The sequence below is a fragment of the Onychostoma macrolepis genome, chromosome 10 (genome assembly GCF_012432095.1).
Source record: "Onychostoma macrolepis isolate SWU-2019 chromosome 10, ASM1243209v1, whole genome shotgun sequence".
NCBI lineage: Eukaryota > Metazoa > Chordata > Actinopteri > Cypriniformes > Cyprinidae > Onychostoma > Onychostoma macrolepis.
Window position 1 is genome coordinate 21463917 of NC_081164.1, and position 18239 is coordinate 21482155.

The 18239-nt window shown below is 35.4% G+C and overlaps 1 protein-coding gene across 1 annotated transcript in view; it reads right to left on the bottom strand.

Moving 5' to 3' along the window:
- Positions 1 to 18239, bottom strand: part of epb41l4a (erythrocyte membrane protein band 4.1 like 4A) — a 59587-nt gene that overhangs the window by 35662 nt on the left and 5686 nt on the right. Inside the window, exon 2 of the mRNA XM_058788327.1 lies at positions 889 to 993. Within this exon, the coding sequence (XP_058644310.1) occupies positions 889 to 993 (105 nt within the window). The remainder of the gene's footprint in view (positions 1 to 888; positions 994 to 18239) is intronic.

Consider the following 18239-nt stretch of genomic DNA (forward strand, 5'->3'; position numbering starts at 1 on the left):
AAATTTTCACCCAGAAATGTAAATAACTAGTCCAAAACAAGAAAGCAGTTTGTCCTCCTATGGATGCAGACAGATATTTTATTTTAAATGTATAACAGCATGTTAAAAATGTCTCCACTGAAGGAATTCTCTGCGCCTTACAATTAGATGAACCATCTATGAGTCAGGAGCGCATGTAAAACACACCCACACAGCAGAAACCACTGCACTACTGGGTAAATTACACCAAATTTTTTATCTCCTCTCTCTTTTTATTGTAATAACTGTTCATAGAGTTGACAGATTTGTGTAAATGTAAGTTGCGGCGTGCCTCTCGCTCATTGCATGCTCAGCAATAAATCTAAGCTCGTGAGACAGGGCCCGCAAGGCATTGTGGGAAACACCTCTGTCTTTGGTCGAGCTGATGAGGTAATGACTGTTATGTTCTTTCACAATGCTGCACTTTGCCTTACCCAAAATTTGGCCCCTGGGTAAACCTAACCACCTTTACCTCAAACGTGACCCTTAGGACATTATGACCAGTTAATGCCTTAGCAAACTCTCTTAAAGGAATAGTTCACCCAAAAATGAACTCGACATCATGTCATTCCAACCCTGTTTGACTTTCTTTTTTCTCAGGAAAAAAATATATTTTGATGAATGTTGGTAACTGAACAGTTTTGGTTCCCATTGGCTTCCATTATTCGGACAGAAAGTACAATGGAAGTGAATGGGAACCAAAACTATTCAGTTACCAACATTCTTCAAAAAAAAATGTGTTCAACAGCAAAAAGAGAGTTATTCATGTTTGGAATGACATGAGGGTGAGTAAATGATGCTATAATCTCAATTTTTGGGGTGAACTGTAATTTTAAGAGCTGACATGGGATAAAATCTTCCAGAACTCACCGTTTGATGACTGCGATCGCAATAGCGAAGCCCAAAATACTCCGTTTCGGCGAGGTTCACGTGATTGAACACATAATCCAGCACTACAGAGCCTTTGGTTGATTTCTGTGGAGAAACGTGAAATATGCATTAGAAATCTCATCGTGAATATACTGTTTTCAGACTGCAAACAACATTAGAGATAGTAAAGAGATTCACACAAAAATGTAACTTTCTTGAAAATGTACCCATACTCTGGCCATTAAAGATGTAGATGAGTTTGTTTTATCATCAGATTTGGAGAAATGTAGCATTCCATCACTTGCTCAGCAATGGATCCTCTGCAGTGAATGGGTGCCGTCAGAATGAGAGTCCAAACAGCTGATAAAAACATTACAATGATCCTCAAGTAATCCACACCACTCCATTCCATCAATTAACATCTTATGAAGCCAAAAGCTGTGTGTTTGTAAGAAACAAATCCATCATTAAGATGTTTTTAACTAAAATATGAGTTCATAATCCATAACAATGCTTTCTCCAGTGAAAAAGTCCATCTCCTGCTGTCTCTTAAATCCACCCACGTTTTTTTAGAGCTGTTTTGGCTTGTAAACGGTGCTTAATCTGTGCAGATTTCTTTCCTGATTCAGATCACACTACTTTTTCACTGGAGGAAGCAATATTATAAATAGAGGATTTTATTTTAGTTGGAAGCAATGGTATGAAGTTAAAAACATCTTAATGATGGATTTGTTTCTTACAAACATGCTGATTTTGGCTTCGCAAGATGTTAACTAATGGACTGGAGTGGTGTGTATTACTTGTGGATTATTGTGATGTTTTTATCAGCTGTTTGGACTCTCATTCTGACGGCACCCATTCACTGCATAGGATCCATTGCTGAGCAAGTGATGGAATTTCTTCAAATCTCTTGAAGAAACAAACTCATTCACATCTTGGATGGCCTAAGGGTGAGGAAATTTTCATTTTGAGGTGAACTATTGCTTTAAAGTTACAAGCTTGACTATATTGCATCTGTCTTGAAAGTGAGGATGGTTTGTGGCTTTGTTCTGATTCAACACGGTGCTTGACGGTTTACTTTCAACCACAAACCGCACCTATGATAAATGACCCGTGCACACACTAGTTACAGCATGAAAACAAACCGCTAATGCCAATAAAGCCGAAAATGACTAGGTAAATACAAGTAGAAAGAGGTCAGATAAAGGAAACACAATGACTAATCTGTCTGACGATCTTTTCCTCGTTTTTGAATATCACTGTAAATCTCCTGGAGTTGTTTGATATTTCTGTCCAGACACGCTGAGGTGACCTTTATCTGACATAAGAGATTATCACTCACAAACACAGCTGTGATGTGAGCTGACACAAAAGTCCGTCACACCCTGAGAATGAATTATAGACTTAACTTTCATTAAATACATAAATGGAGAAATGCATGAAGATACTAAACTAAAGTAAACATTTTGCTACAATTAGTGCTGAGCATATCACTGCAGTTCAAAAGGGTAACCTTTTTGGGTTGCCATGATTTTTTTATGTTGTTGAGAGAAGTCTCTTCAGCTTATCAAAGCTGCATTTATTTGATGAAACCTACAGTAAAAACAGTAATAATGTGAAACATTATTGCCATTTAAAATAGCTGTTTCTATGTGAATAAATGTTAAAATGTAATTGATTCCTGTGATCAAAGCTGAATTTTCAGCATCATTACTCCAGTCTTCAGTGTCACACAACCCTTCAGAAATCATTCTAATATTCTGATATGCTTTAAGAAACATTTCTGATCAATGTTGAAAACAGTTGCTGCTGCAGAATATTTTTGTGCAAACTGTGATACGTTTTATTTTTCAGGATTCTTTGATGAACAAAAAGTTCAAAAGAACAGCATTTATTTTAAACATTCTGAATGTCTTTACTGTCACTTTTGATCAATTTAATGCAATGTTGCAGAATATAAGTATTAATTTCTTTTTTAAAAACTCATACTGACCTCATATTTTGAAATGGTAGTGCATATCAACATAAGTATGCCTTTTCTAGCAGCAAATCAGCATATTAGAATGATTTATGAAGGATCATGTGATACTGAAGACTGGAGTAATGATGCTGAAAATTCAGGTTTGATCACAGGAATCAATTAGAGTTTACAATATATTCACATAGAAAACAGCTATTTTAAATTATAATAATATTTCACTGTTTTTGGCATATTTTCAATCAAATAAATGCAGCCTTGTTGAGCAGTTTTTTTTTTAAAAACATGAAGAAAAAAAAAATCCTTCCAACCACAAACGTTTGAATGGTAGCGTACTGGTGTGACACGAGCGTCCCTGTGCTAGTAAATTCATATAACACGTACGTTACCACCAATAAAAGCTTTGGTATGGTCATAAATCTTCAGTGTTTAAGAGACATCTCTGCGGATAGTTGTGCAACTGCAGCTCAGACGTATGATACACGTCAGCTCATATGACACACGGAGAGTGAGAGGAAACCTGCAGCAGCTTCTGCCCGCTGGGAGTGTGTGTGTGTGTGTGTTTGCTGTAATAACACACACACATAAAACACACAAAGGGACGTATGTCATGATCGCTCCTGTTACACGCTACAGGGTGAAACACAATGAACTTCACTTCTGAAACACTATATACAGCAGCAAACCCACAGGACTGAGAAATCACACACAAGATCTCTTAAAAAAACCCAGACAGCAATCCGATTAAATGGAGAGCAAGTGGAGAGGTTTATCCTAGGAAAAAGAGCCCAGTAATCTCAAAAATGCCTCAGATTTTCCAGATCCAAAAGTCTGAATATGAAAGATCTCAATATGATCTCAAACATTTCTCATCAAATGCTCTGAGCTGCTACACTTTCACTTTATAGCTACATATTCTTACTGTGTGACAACTATTGAATCGTTTGGGTCTGTTTTTATTAAAAGTATTAAGAAAAATTCAATCAATAAATCACATTATATAGCACATTTAAAAACAATATGTTGGTCACACATTTACATTCATACAATTAAGAACCATACAACCAAGTATAAAATAAATACCAAATTAAGTGAGAAAAGATAAGTCTTTAAATGATATTTAAATGCATCAAGAGTGGCACAAGATCTGATTTGAAGTGGTAAGCTGTTCCATAAGTGATGAGCTGCAATGGAGAAAGCTCTCCTTTTGATTTTAACCCGATATTTGGGACCATTTTACCTTTGTACAGATCTTAATGGCCTAGAGGACATATGCAACTGAAGACGTTCACTAATATAACTGGGTGCCAACCTATTTAAACCCTTAAAAACAAATAATAACATCTTTTATTTGATTCTGAATTTGACTGGAAGCCAATATAGAGAGATGCTAATACAGGCGATATACTAGTATATTTCTTAGTCTCAGTCAAAAGTTACAACAGTCCAGTCTGGATGTTACAAAAGCATGCATAACTTCCAAATCATCAAACGACAAAAAATGGTTTCAGTTTCGCAGTGTTTCTTAATTGAAAAAACAAAACAAACAAACAAACAAAACACTTCTAATCACAGAGTTTATATGCTTGTTAAACATTAACGCAGCATCAGAAATAACACCAAGACTCTTTGCTTGATTGTGTACCTTGGATTATAAAGAGGCAAAATCGATTAGATTTATGCTTGGATAAACTCAGTGGGCATAACTCTATCACTTCAGTTTTTGATTCATTCAGGTGGAGAAAACTGGCTGCCATCCAATTCTTAATATTATTAAGACAACTAAAAAGGGAGTGTAGAGCCAAACTATCCCCCACCTTTAAAGGGAGGTAAAGCTGAGTGTCATCAGCATAGAGATGATAATATACAATATGTTTCTGACAAATATCAGCTAGCGGAAGAATATAGATGTTAAATAAGACTGGACCCAATATAGATCCCTGAGGGACCCCACATTTCATTATAGAAGAAGAATAATTTCCTAATTCCACAGAAAAAGTTCTCCCAGAAATAAATGAGGTAAACCAATTAAGAGCATTTCCTTTGATCCCTGCCCACAGTCTTAAACGCTCCAAAATCGTGTACTATAATCAAGAGAAACATCTGAGACAAGCTGGATACTTCAATGAATTATAATTGAAAATCCTAAAAGAGTTCAATCTGAGCAATAACATTCTACTTTGAGATCTAAAGGGATAAAGTCAACATAACTATTTGGAAAAATTGAACACCCCGAAAAAAAAGAGAGAAAAAAATGTCATTTACTTTTCAAATTTACTTGAAATATTTTTCATTTAGAAATTGCTAGACAATTGAAATGAATTGATTTAAACTGAAATAGTATTTTCTTGTAAAACATGCTGTAAAAATCTAATTTGTTTTATTTACAATTACAGCATATTAATGTTTTATTAGGTCAGAAGTTAAAGCCATGCAATGCATTTTATATCCAAATACAAACAGAAATCAACTGATAATCATCAGAAAAATGTTGTAATATCTGAACTATTAAATTTGTCTGGGAGAAAGAATATTGAGAAATCTCATTGAGAATTTGTACAGAAAATTTGTGGAGAAAAACGTCAATTTAAATAAATAAATAAGATATGGATCAAAACATTTTTTTTTCAACAAAACCAAAATTAAAGTTATTATTTAGCAGAAAACTGAAAATAATGATTATTTAATAATCAATTAATAAATCAAATTTATTTCATAATCAGCAGTCAAACAAAAACAGAGTAAAACATTTAAATTGCACATATAAGACAATTTTTATATCAACTTTCTAGTTAGTTAGTTTATTTATTTATCAGGGACAATGTACAAAAAACATTAATCTTACGAAAAGATGCTTTGTACCAGAGTTAGCAATGCTAATTTCCATCTAAGGAAATCTAAGGATATGATTATGTTTCTTCTAATCCAATTCATTTTTGAAACAAACTTTTAAACAGTATCTGTAATAAAAACTTTTTTATATATATATTTTTTAACTTTGGTTTTCACAGCAGATTTATTCAAACACACATTAAATAATGAAGATAACAGGTTAATGGAAGTAATTGAAAACTCATTAAGCCAGAAAAGAGCAATATTTGAGTAATAACATACTCTACAGGCAAAAAGTCAACTTAACTGTTTGAAATAATACATGTGTCAACTATGGTGAATTCAGGTTTATTAAGGACGTTCTTCTATAAATAGTTTTCACTGCGGATACTGACTGGAAGAGATCAGCGCTCACAGTTGATGTATGGATAAGACGCTCATGTTCCCACACTGGAGGTACCCGATGGCGAAATATCCATCAAAGCTGAACACGCAGAGTGAACACAGGTACAGCCTTACCAGGGAAAAACCCCTCATTGTGTGTGACCTCTGATGTCAGCGTCGTAATTCAAGTCCCAAAAGCCCGACGGGAGGAGAGCTGAACACGACAAACCGCAAACACACGGCTGTCTCCAACCAGCCTCCTAAAACATGCCCTCTGCATTCCTGCCGTATCTCTCTTCCCGATAAGACTTCTGCGCAGGTCAGGGTGGGAATGTTAAAATAACAGGGAAGAGTGAAATGAATAGATAGGAAATGGGTTTCCTTGTGGTGAGAAACGCTGCTTGGCACCAGCACTTTTCCCACCTACTGTAGATAAAAATGGGCAAAGCTTTCCTGTGCTGAGAGTGAAACCCTATGCCCACATCTGTTTATTTCCATCGGATGGAAATGCTGATAACAAAGCCGCAACCGATTACTGTCCAAATGCATTATCAAGTGTACACTAATAACAGCTTTCTTTTGATTGACAGGTGGAAAAAAAATCTTTTCAGCATTTTAGGTGGTATTAGGAAAGGTTTTAAAGCCCTGCAATGCATTTTAAATTCAAATACAAACAGAAATCAACTCTATCCGATAATCAGGAGAAAGAAAATGTCCTAATATCTGAACAACATTACTTTAATTTTTGAACTGTGCCTTATCTACTGTATACTTTCCACTATTATATTTTTATCATAATATTTTATATAATAATATTCACAATAAATGTATGTTATTATTATTATTTTATTTATTATATTTAATTATTATTTTATTTTTATTATATGTACATATACATACAGTGGGTACGGAAAGTATTCAGACCCCCTTCAATTTTTCACTCTTTGTTATATTGCAGCCATTTGCTAAAATCATTTATGTTCATTTTTTTCCCTCATTCATGTACACACAGCACCCCATATTGACAGAAAAACACAGAATTGTTGACATTTTTGCAGATTTATTAAAAAAGAAAAACTGAAATATCACGTGGTCCTAAGTATTCAGAACCTTTGCTGTGACACTCATATATTTAACTCAGGTGATGTCCATTTCTTCTGATCATCCTTGAGATGGTTCTACACCTTAATTTGAGTCCAGCTGTGTTTGATTATACTGATTGGACTTGATTAGGAAAGCCACACACCTGTCTATATAAGACCTTACAGCTCACAGTGCATGTCAGAGCAAATGAGAATCATGAGGTCAAAGGAACTGCCTGAAGAGCTCAGAGACAGAATTGTGGCAAGGCACAGATCTGGGCAAGGTTACAAAAAAATTTCTGCTGCACTTAAGGTTCCTAAGAGCACAGTGGCCTCCATAATCCTTAAATGGAAGACGTTTGGGACGACCAGAACCCTTCCTAGAGCTGGCCGTCCGGCCAAACTGAGCTATCGGGGGAGAAGAGCCTTGGTGAGAGAGGTAAAGAAGAACCCAAAGATCACTGTGGCTGAGCTCCAGAGATGCAGTCGGGAGATGGGAGAAAGTTGTAGAAAGTCAACCATCACTGCAGCCCTCCACCAGTCGGGGCTTTATGGCAGAGTGGCCCGACGGAAGCCTCTCCTCAGTGCAAGACACATGAAAGCCCGCATGGAGTTTGCTAAAAACACCTGAATAAGATTCTCTGGTCTGATGAGACCAAGATAGAACTTTTGGCCTTAATTCTAAGTGGTATGTGTGGAAAACCAGGCACTGCTCATCACCTGTCCAATACAGTCCCAACAGTGAAGCATGGTGGTGGCAGCATCATGCTGTGGGGTGTTTTTCAGCTGCAGGGACAGGACGACTGGTTGCAATCGAGGGAAAGATGAATGCGGCCAAGTACAGGGATATCCTGGACGAAAACCTTCTCCAGAGTGCTCAGGACCTCAGACTGGGCCGAAGGTTTACCTTCCAACAAGACAATGACCCTAAGCACACAGCTAAAATAACGAAGGAGTGGCTTCACAACAACTCCGTGACTGTTCTTGAATGGCCCAGCCAGAGCCCTGACTTAAACCCAATTGAGCATCTCTGGAGAGACCTAAAAATGGCTGTCCACCAACGTTTACCATCCAACCTGACAGAACTGGAGAGGATCTGCAAGGAGGAATGGCAGAGGATCCCCAAATCCAGGTGTGAAAAACTTTTTACATCTTTCCCAAAAAGACTCATGGCTGTATTAGATCAAAAGGGTGCTTCTACTAAATACTGAGCAAAGGGTCTGAATACTTAGGACCATGTGATATTTCAGTTTTTCTTTTTTAATAAATCTGCAAAAATGTCAACAATTCTGTGTTTTTCTGTCAATATGGGGTGCTGTGTGTACATTAATGAGGAAAAAAAATGAACAAATGATTTTAGCAAATGGCTGCAATATAACAAAGAGTGAAAAATTTAAGGGGGTCTGAATACTTTTTGTACCCACTGTATATATATACACACACACACACACACAGACAGACACATACATTTTTTAAATTTGAAAAAAATTAAACCTAAAAGAATTTCAAATCACGTGAGCCAATATTTTATTCACAATAGAACATAGATAACAAATGTTTAAACTGAGAAATCTTACAATTTTATACACAATGTGAGCTCATTTCACATTTGATGCCTGCTACAGGTCTCAAAATAGTTGGGACGGGGGCATGTTTACCATGGTGTAGCATCTCCTCTTCTTTTCAAAACAGTTTGAAGACATCTGGGCATCGAGGTTATGAGTTTCTGGATTTTGGTGTTGGAATTTGGTCCCATTTTTGCCCGATATAGGTTTCCAGCTGCTGAAGAGTTCGTGGTCATCTTTGACGTATTTTTCATTTAATGATGCGCCAAATGTTCTCTATAGGTGAAAGATCTGGACTGCAGGCAGGCCAATTCAGCACCCGGACTCTTCTGCTACGAAGCCATGCTGTTGTAATAGCTGCAGTATGTGGTTTTGCATTGTCCTGCTGATATACACATCGTCTGGAGGGGAACATATGTTGCTCTAAAACCTTTATATACACCTTTCAGCATTCATAGTGCCTTCCAAAACATGCAAGCTGCCCATACCGTATGCACTTATGCACCCCCATACCATCAGAGATGCTGGCTTTTGAACTGAACACTGATAACACGCTGGAAGGTCTCCCTTCTCTTTAGCCCGCAGGACAACGTGACCATGATTTCCAACAAGAATGTCAAATTTGGACTCGTCTGACCATAGAACACTTTTCCACTTTGAAACAGTCCATTTTAAATAAGCCTTGGCCCACAGGACACGACGGTGCTTCTGGACCATGTTCACATATGGCTTCCTTTTTTCATGATAGAGCTTTAGTTGGCATCTGCAGATGGCACGGCAGATTGTGTTTACCGACAGTAGTTTCTGGAAGTATTCCCGGGCTCATTTAGTAATGTCAATGACAGAATCATACCGATGAGTGATGCAGTGTCGTCTGAAGGCCCGAAGACCACTTCATCCAACAAAGGTCTTCGGCCTTGTCCCTTACGCACAGAGATTTCTCCAGTTTCTCTGAAACTTTTGATGATGTTATGTACTGTAGATGATGAGATTTGCAAAGCCTTTGCAATTTGACGTTGAGGAACGTTGTTTTTAAAGTATTCCACAATCTTTTTCGCACTCTTTCACAGATTGGAGAGCCTCTGCTCATCTTTACTTCTGAGAGACTCTGCCTCTCTAAGACATCCCTTTTATAGCTAATCATGTTACAGACCTGATGTCAATTAACTTAATTAGTTGCTAGATGTTCTCCCAGCTGAATATTTTCAAAATGTCTTGCTTTTTCAGCCCTTTTTGGCCCCCATGCCAACTATTTTGAGACCTGTAGCAGGCATCAAATTTAAAATGAGCTCATTTAGTGGATAAGTGTGTAATATTTCTCAGTTTAAACATTTGTTATGTTCTCTATGTTCTATTGTGAATAAAATATTGGCTCATGTGATTTGAAAGTCTTTTAGTTTTCATTTTATTCAAATTTAAAAAACATCCCAACATTTCCGGAATTCGGGTTGTATATATAAATGTATTATTAATAATAATAATAGGTAATTACAGTAATGGCTGCTGAAAATGTGGTATATCACAGGAAAATAAATGTATCTACAATATGAAAGAAATATAATATGTAATATAAATATGTAACATATGTAATGTAAAATACAATATAACGTGTATAAATAAAACGTATAGGCCTTTTGCATCGATTTCAGACTGTTAATAAGACAGATGAACTACTGAGACTGAGATTGCAAAGATTTGTTTAGTGAAAGCAGAAACGTGTGTCTGATAACAAGAGCTAATCAAACAAAAGCCTGATTGTGGTATTTAGTCCACATAAAGGATAAACTCATGAACACAATCCACATAAAATCACACAACCTAGAAAAGATGCACAGCATGCTCAAACACTTTTGCTCTTTCATAAATGCTCTCCTTTCATCTAGATGCAGCCGTTTAAAAAACTGCAAATGCAATTACACTAAAATCTCAAATCAAACACTACATCAATTGGAAAATGTGCTTAATTGCCTTGAAAACAACGCAAAAATGGCAACTGTCCTAAAACATGTGCTTTAAGGGGTGAAATATGACTCAGATGTGCTCTTGACAGGTTTCCTCAGATTCTGGAGGTTTGATCATTTAAGACATTCTTTGAAACAATTAACTCCCTTTGACATGCCCTGCTGTTCCCATAGCAACAGGGTCACTATTAACGAGACCCGACCATCTGCTGCGGCGACTGCATGGGTGTGGCGCTGACCGCTGGTGTGTGTGTGTGTGTGTGCGTGCATCAGCAGATGTTCCTTCACTCCCCCAGAGAGCTGAAAGAGCCTAAACGGGTGAATCTGACGAAAGCTGTCAGGAACATGACCAGGTCATGAGAAAGAAAGAAGAAATTACATGTTGTGTAAAGAAAATTAAGACAATTGACACATTCAGCCTGAAATTCATTGAGAAAGATTTTTGAGAAAATTTGTGGAGAAACAATCTTGAGAAAATCCTTTAAAGGGATCCCCGGGTATTAATACATGTATAGCTTAATATAACGTAAATGATGTCTCTTATTTAAATATGTAGTAAAAAACCCATGAAAATGTATGTTATTTTAAAAAAACGACATCGTTTTTGGACTATGGGGGGGCGCCATTATTTTACGTGCACAGTACATTCTGCGTCGATGACGTCAAATGGTTGCACTCAGTGAGCTACTGGCGCTTTTTACCGCAACACAACTCAGAAAATAAAATACTGATACGATACCACATTGTGAGGCTTTTGGTTGTAATTTTCAGTCAAAGGGCAACAAAAGAAGCGATGTAATGTAAGACTTCACTGCTTTCCTAGCGATAAGAAAAGGAGAAAAGAATGGGAAGATGCCTGTGGACGAATAAAACTTCCTAAAGACGATTTATTTTCTTTGTTCTCTCCACTTTAGCCCTGATGCCTTTGAGTCTTTTAGTAGACCACAGCTACTGAAAGAGCTTACAAACGGCTGAGACAAGAAACGCTAGATGTCATGTTAGGATGTAAACGGCCGCTAGAGGAGTTTCTCAGCGTGGATTTCCCTCGATATCCGGGTGTTTACACTCCTTGTGGGGAAAACCGATGGTACAGCATTTGGTTTAAACCTATACGTATATCCATCGCCACCTGTAAGCTCTTTCAGTAGCTGTGGTCATCATATCAGTATTTTATTTTCCTAGTTGTCTATTCCGAGTTGTGTTGTGGTCAAAATAGCAACAGATAGCGCTAGTAGCTCATGGATTGCAACCATTTTACGTCATCAGAAAAATGGCGCCCCCCATAGTTCAAAATATGAATAAAACGATGTGATTTTTTAAAATAACACACATCTTTAATGGGTTTTTCACTACATATTTCAGTAAGAGACATCATTTACATTATATTAAGCCATACAAGTCTTAATACCCAGGGATCCCTTTAAGAAAATTCTTTGTGATAGAATGTGGAGAATCTTGAGAAAATTAATGGAGAAAAAAAAAAATCTTAAGCAAATTCTTTGAAAAAATATTTATCTTCAAACTCAAGAGAAAGAAAGAAATGACATTTTTCATAAAGAATATTAAGCTATTTCATGGCAATTAAACATATTTGAGAAATAATCTTGAGAAAATTCTTTGAGAAGGAATGTGGAGAACATGCTCAATTTTTCTCTTCTATCTCAAGAGAAAGAAAGAAATTATATTTTGCATAAAGAAAATAAAGCCTTTTTCATGATAATTAAACACATTAGCCCCAAAATTCTTAATGCAAATAATGTGGAAAAAAATGGTAACACTTTACTTAAAGCCTTTATCTATAATGCATTATAAAAGTAGTTTTAATACATTAATTATGCCTTGTAATGCACCTTATAATGCATGATTGTACAGACTCATGAATAATAATAATTATAATAATAATTAACCATAATTAATAAATTATAACTAGGGCTGCCACTAATGACTATTTTTATTTTGATTAATATATCGACTAATTTATCGATTAATCAATTAATCTAAACAATTAATTTCCCCCCAAAAATCTACAATTTTACTTAAGAATATTTTATTAAACCAAATTAAATCCAAATTTCTATTAAATCCTTTTTTAAAGCAAAAGTAAAGTGCAACAGAGTGCAAGAAGCAAGTGCCCATCTCATAATCCAAATAGTGTAAGAATGACAACATATCCACGTGTTCTAGTCTACTACTAATACAATTATAATCAAAAAACACTTTTTAAAGGAGTATTTACCAGAAATATTATTTACCAGAATTTATTTAGGTGAAAAATGTAAATGTGCAGTATTTCTGAAAAAAATTTTTTTATATATATATATATATATATATATATATATATATACACACATACATATACATACACATATATATATATATATATATACTTTTTAAAATATAAAATCAATTAATTGGAGATGCTTTTGATTATTAAAAGAAAGAGTATAGAAAAATGAAAATGGAAAAATACTGAATTTGAAAATAATGGATTTCATAGGGCCCTAGAATTATAATAATTTTTTTTTTGTGGTAATAAAAATAGATTTAAGTGAACAATAGCTTTTAAAAAGACTTAAAATACATATATAATACCAATGATGCAATAATTATTAGTTCAAATAAAGTATCAAAAGCAAGATATTATACAGTTTTATTGAACAAAACTGTTAAAATACATAAAGTATTATAAACAATAGAGCTAATATACATTACGCATAACAACAAAGGCCTGCAGGGGGTGCCGACGGCCTGACGATTGTTTTTACACATTACTGCGCGATTTAATCCTTGTTTAATGTTGACCAAGAATCATTTAATTGAAATGTCCACTTAATCTTTAATATTTGGCCATTTCTTTAGGACAGAATTGCTATAGCCACTATAATTAAATGAATATGTGGACATCAAAACCTGTAAACTCAGAGTAAGGGTTTGAGCTTTTATTTTGAAAACGCAATGTATTCTCCTGTGTTTGTGTGGATTTATAAATGATTTACCTTACAAATCTGATGAAATAGAATTTAACCATAAAAAGAATGAAAAAGCACTTCAAAAATTAAAAAAAGGAGGCTTTGAGAACTCTGCTATGAGAAGTCACAGTAGAAACAAAGGCAGAAAGCGCTGTGGTCGTAATGGCTGGCTTATCTGGTCAGTGTCAGTGGGATGTGAGCGTGTTTTAATGACTAAACACAACAGAAAAGCCACTTCTCTTCTGGTTTCTGCTGGAAACGGTCCAGATGTCTGAAACCCCCCATACGGCGGTGGCATAGACCCTCCCCGTTTCCATAGTTACTCAAAAATAAAAGACAAAGATGCGACACATGGAGCAGTGGCGGTTTACAACACAAAACCAGCACTGAGGCGTCTGCTTGACAAGCACGGTCTTGAGTCACGGCATATTGTTAACCAGTAATTTTACAAGCGTTTGACATTCTTCTGTGAATGCAAACAATAAGTAGGTTAAAAATGCAGGATGCTCTAGGAAAGGCTCTACATGGTAAAAACCATGCTATCAGAAGGCACTATATATAGTACTGAATGATTACTAAATCTGCATTTACATACTCCAAGAATACTATGGTACTGCCATGGTACTTGTCTAAAGAACAATATAATCGTGTTCAAAATCCATGAACACAAGGAAAAACTGCATGCAACATGTACAAAAACTCCCACAATGACTAGAGGAAACGCATGCAATCAACAGCCGAGGAAATCACACACAAATAAACACACCGAACACTGATAACATGCGCTTGGAGCTCCAAACCAAACACATTAACCGAAGTTGAAAGAGGGAGCAAAACTAAATGTGACTCAAACATGAATCGTGAATAAATAAAAGCATAATACTAGTTTAACTGAGAAAAAACCCACAGGAAAGCAAAATAACAACTGGGATTTCATCTCTGACACAGATTACATTTAGAAACAATGGAGACTTCTGCAGCGGTTTTGTACTTTTCTGATTTTTTTCTTGAGAAAAAGACCACAATAATCTATGGAAGCTCATTTCTGCCACTAAATAAAAATGTAAAAATTTTGACTTTACCCCACATTTCTGTCTTTTTTTTCTTGCAATCAGATTTTTATTTTTTCCTGAATTGCAAGAAGAAGAAAAAAAAAAAAAAGAATTCAGAATTGCGAGAATTTTTAATCCTGTGTTGGAAACAAGCTTCCATAGTTATCTCATATGTTCTTCCAAAAATGATTAATCTTCAGAAGATTTTTTGAGAAAGAATCTTTCTCTTCATACTTAAGAGAAGCAAAGAAAAAAAAAATCTTTGCAAAGCAAAGAAAGAAAATTTCTTTGAGAGAGAAAGAAATTTTTTTTTCATAAAAAATAAAGCCTTTTTAATGATAATTAAACATGTAAGCACAAAATTCTTAATGCAAAAAATTCGGGGGAAAAAACTAAACAAAAAAAAACATTATTTAAATTGTAAAAGTATTAATAGATCACGGTAGTATTTGTTGTATTTCCATTAATTTATGATGGATTCGAGAGATCGTCCTGAGAACGATCCAGAATAAGGAGAATGACAGTCATCTCACAAGTTTCTCCAACAGAGTTCCACAAAAGATCTCAAAAATGTCTCAGATCTGCACTCTACAGTCAGAGATCTCACACAAACTCAAACATTTCTCATCAAATGACCTAAACTGATATATACATTCAATTTAGAGCCATACACATTTATTTAGAACCAAAATATACTACACTGTAAAAACAATACTGAAGTTGTAAAAATGATTTTTGGAGTACGTTTTACAAGAAAATTGTCATTTCAGTCATTCAATATCAATATTTCAGTGTTCAATGTGCATTTCTTTGCAATTACAATTACATTATTTGTGAAATTTACTAGCAATTTCGGGAGTGAAAATATTTTAAAGGAAATCCTACATCCAATTTTTTTCAGTGTAAACTCACAAGTGAACAGACAAGTACGTTTCTTAGCTTTTTAAAAATGAACTACAGGAGACATGCAGGACTACTGGATTTGAGATTATGATTCAGTCTACAGACCAAGAAACTGAATATTCCATGTTTCTTTGGGAACCAAAACCCAGAAACCACATCTCTGTGGAGCGCTACGCTTTGGGAAAGTTTGTGCATGGCAGACAGATTTAAAATTAGACTCCAGCATCAGTAATAATTCATATGCATGAGGCTTGTTGAAATACACACGAGACTGTCGCTGGAAATTTTAGCTTGATGACGGATGAGCGTTTCTGAAAGCCTTTGTTGAACGCTTGCATTCGACAACGGAAGGAACTTACCAGGCCATTATAAACGACAGTAGCCTGAAACAAAACTGATGCAGGTAGTTTTCAAGCGTGACACGATTCAGAATAACTCGGATGATCTGGAACGACTCTTTTCAAAGACGAAACATTTAAATAAAGCATAAAAGAAGGACAAACCAGCCTGATTATTTTTGACTGTCTTCTATAATTCAAAGCTCCTTCAAAACGATTCGTTGATGTAAATTTGATGAGCACCTCAATTGGCTCAATCAACTGAATAATTAGCTTTCTGATTGCCGACGGTGGTTTATTTAAGGACGCTTCTGCCATCTGCGCACGCTGAAGGAATGAGCCTAGAAAAACAGTGATCAGTGTTGATTCTGCGTTTGACAGGCGAGATTACGACCCTCATAGTGACTGAAGAAAGTCGCTGATGCAGAGAATATTCTCATGTTCTTTTCTCGCTCCTTCAAATGCCTGTTAAATCCTCTGACCCCAGCCGACACACAAACACTGCTGACATCCAGTCCGCAGATGGATTTGCATGTCTGCACCATTTTTGGACAACATCGGTAGAATTTTGTGGGATTTAGGTGGATTTATATAGGTTAAGATGTGTTAAATGGAATTGTAGCTGAAAGCACAAATCAAATTATTAAGATATCCAGAATTGCATTTCTGTATCTCAAACAGTTCCAATACCAAGATCATGGGTTTGATTCCCAGGGAATGAATGCATGACCTGGTCAAATGTTTACCTTAAATGCAATGCACATCGCTTTGGATAAAAGCATCTGCCAAATGAAAAGTGTCAATTGCGAATTTCTGCTCCAATTCCGTTGAACTTTCTGTGGTGTTTTGATTATTAGTAATCCATTGGTACTCTGATTTAAGCATGAAATGCTTTTAAAACATTTGACAGTTTGTTTGAGCAGCCCGATATGACAAACTCTGATTCTTTGGTTTTGTTTGAGTTTGGGGTGGGACTATCTGTTTGATTAACCAATTCCAGTTGGCGCAGTCCACCAACAATTAATGCTTTATTGGCTCCATCAACATCATATTTACAGAAGAAATTTACAAAGCATATAACTTTCTGCAAACCAATTGTAAAAGTATAGTAAAATTATATGCCTTACTTTATACATTCTATAAACTTACATTAATTCTAAGAACATATATTCTAAGAACCACAAAGGATATCAAGAATATTTGGGGGGAGGGGGGTTGGGGGATATAAAAAGTGCTTTTTTCCATTTTTGAATGATCACCATTGTCACATAATGCAACAAAGATAGCCAAAGTCAACAGATTTTGAGAGTCAACAGATTAAGCGACAAATCTCTGTATAAAAATAACATAATGATGCTGCCATCTTGCTCAAGCTCCTGTAATTTGGCTTAGAAAATTGTCATTTTGTCCCTCCTATACAAAATAGTGGCTTACTCAGTAAATATACATCTGTGACATTTAACATTTTGGCTTTCACCATTTATGTTTGTCTTGCTTCAGAAAAAAATATTTTAAAAAAAATAAAATTTTGAGCCAGGGAAGTTTCTGAAATTTGGTTGATTTGACAAAATTACACATACATATGGAAATGACTTGTAAAAAGTATATTTTGTATATGTACACCAACCAACTATAGTAAAATTATATGCCCTTTTTTAATTTTATGAATTTCAAAACAAAATAAAACAGTCCCTACAATTAATGTATACATACAATTAATGTACTGTATATAAAATGTTAAATATGAGCATATTCCTCAGGTTTATGAATGATTGTTTAAATTCTTAAGAGCAATATTAATGTGATTAAGTGCGTTTCAAATAACACCTTAATACTAACTGTTTTTAATAGCAGGTTTCAGATAATTACCTGTGAGGTGAGGTTTCTCAGAGGAATGTCGTATGACAGGCTCACTGGACAATAAATATCACATTACTCTCCGGGCATACTTGTATTCACTAAGCAAAAAGTATCATAGGCAATACTTTGGGTTTGTTTTGAATGCTTCCTATGGTAATGGAATTATATTCTTGATAAGTATTCAAGGTGTTCATGATATCTTAATATAAGCCACCACCACTGTCATCAAACTAATAAAAAAAGTCATATAATTTAACTGTAATTTTACAGTTGGTTGATTTACAGTGGCTGTGTAGCATATTCAGAGTGAATTCCTTTCTTAAATGGGACGTTGGCAGAGCCAATAAAACATCTCTGGGCTGTCAGGGGTTTCAGAGTTCAGGATTGGAGTCTGTCTGTACCTGTCTCTGACAAAACCATAAACCAC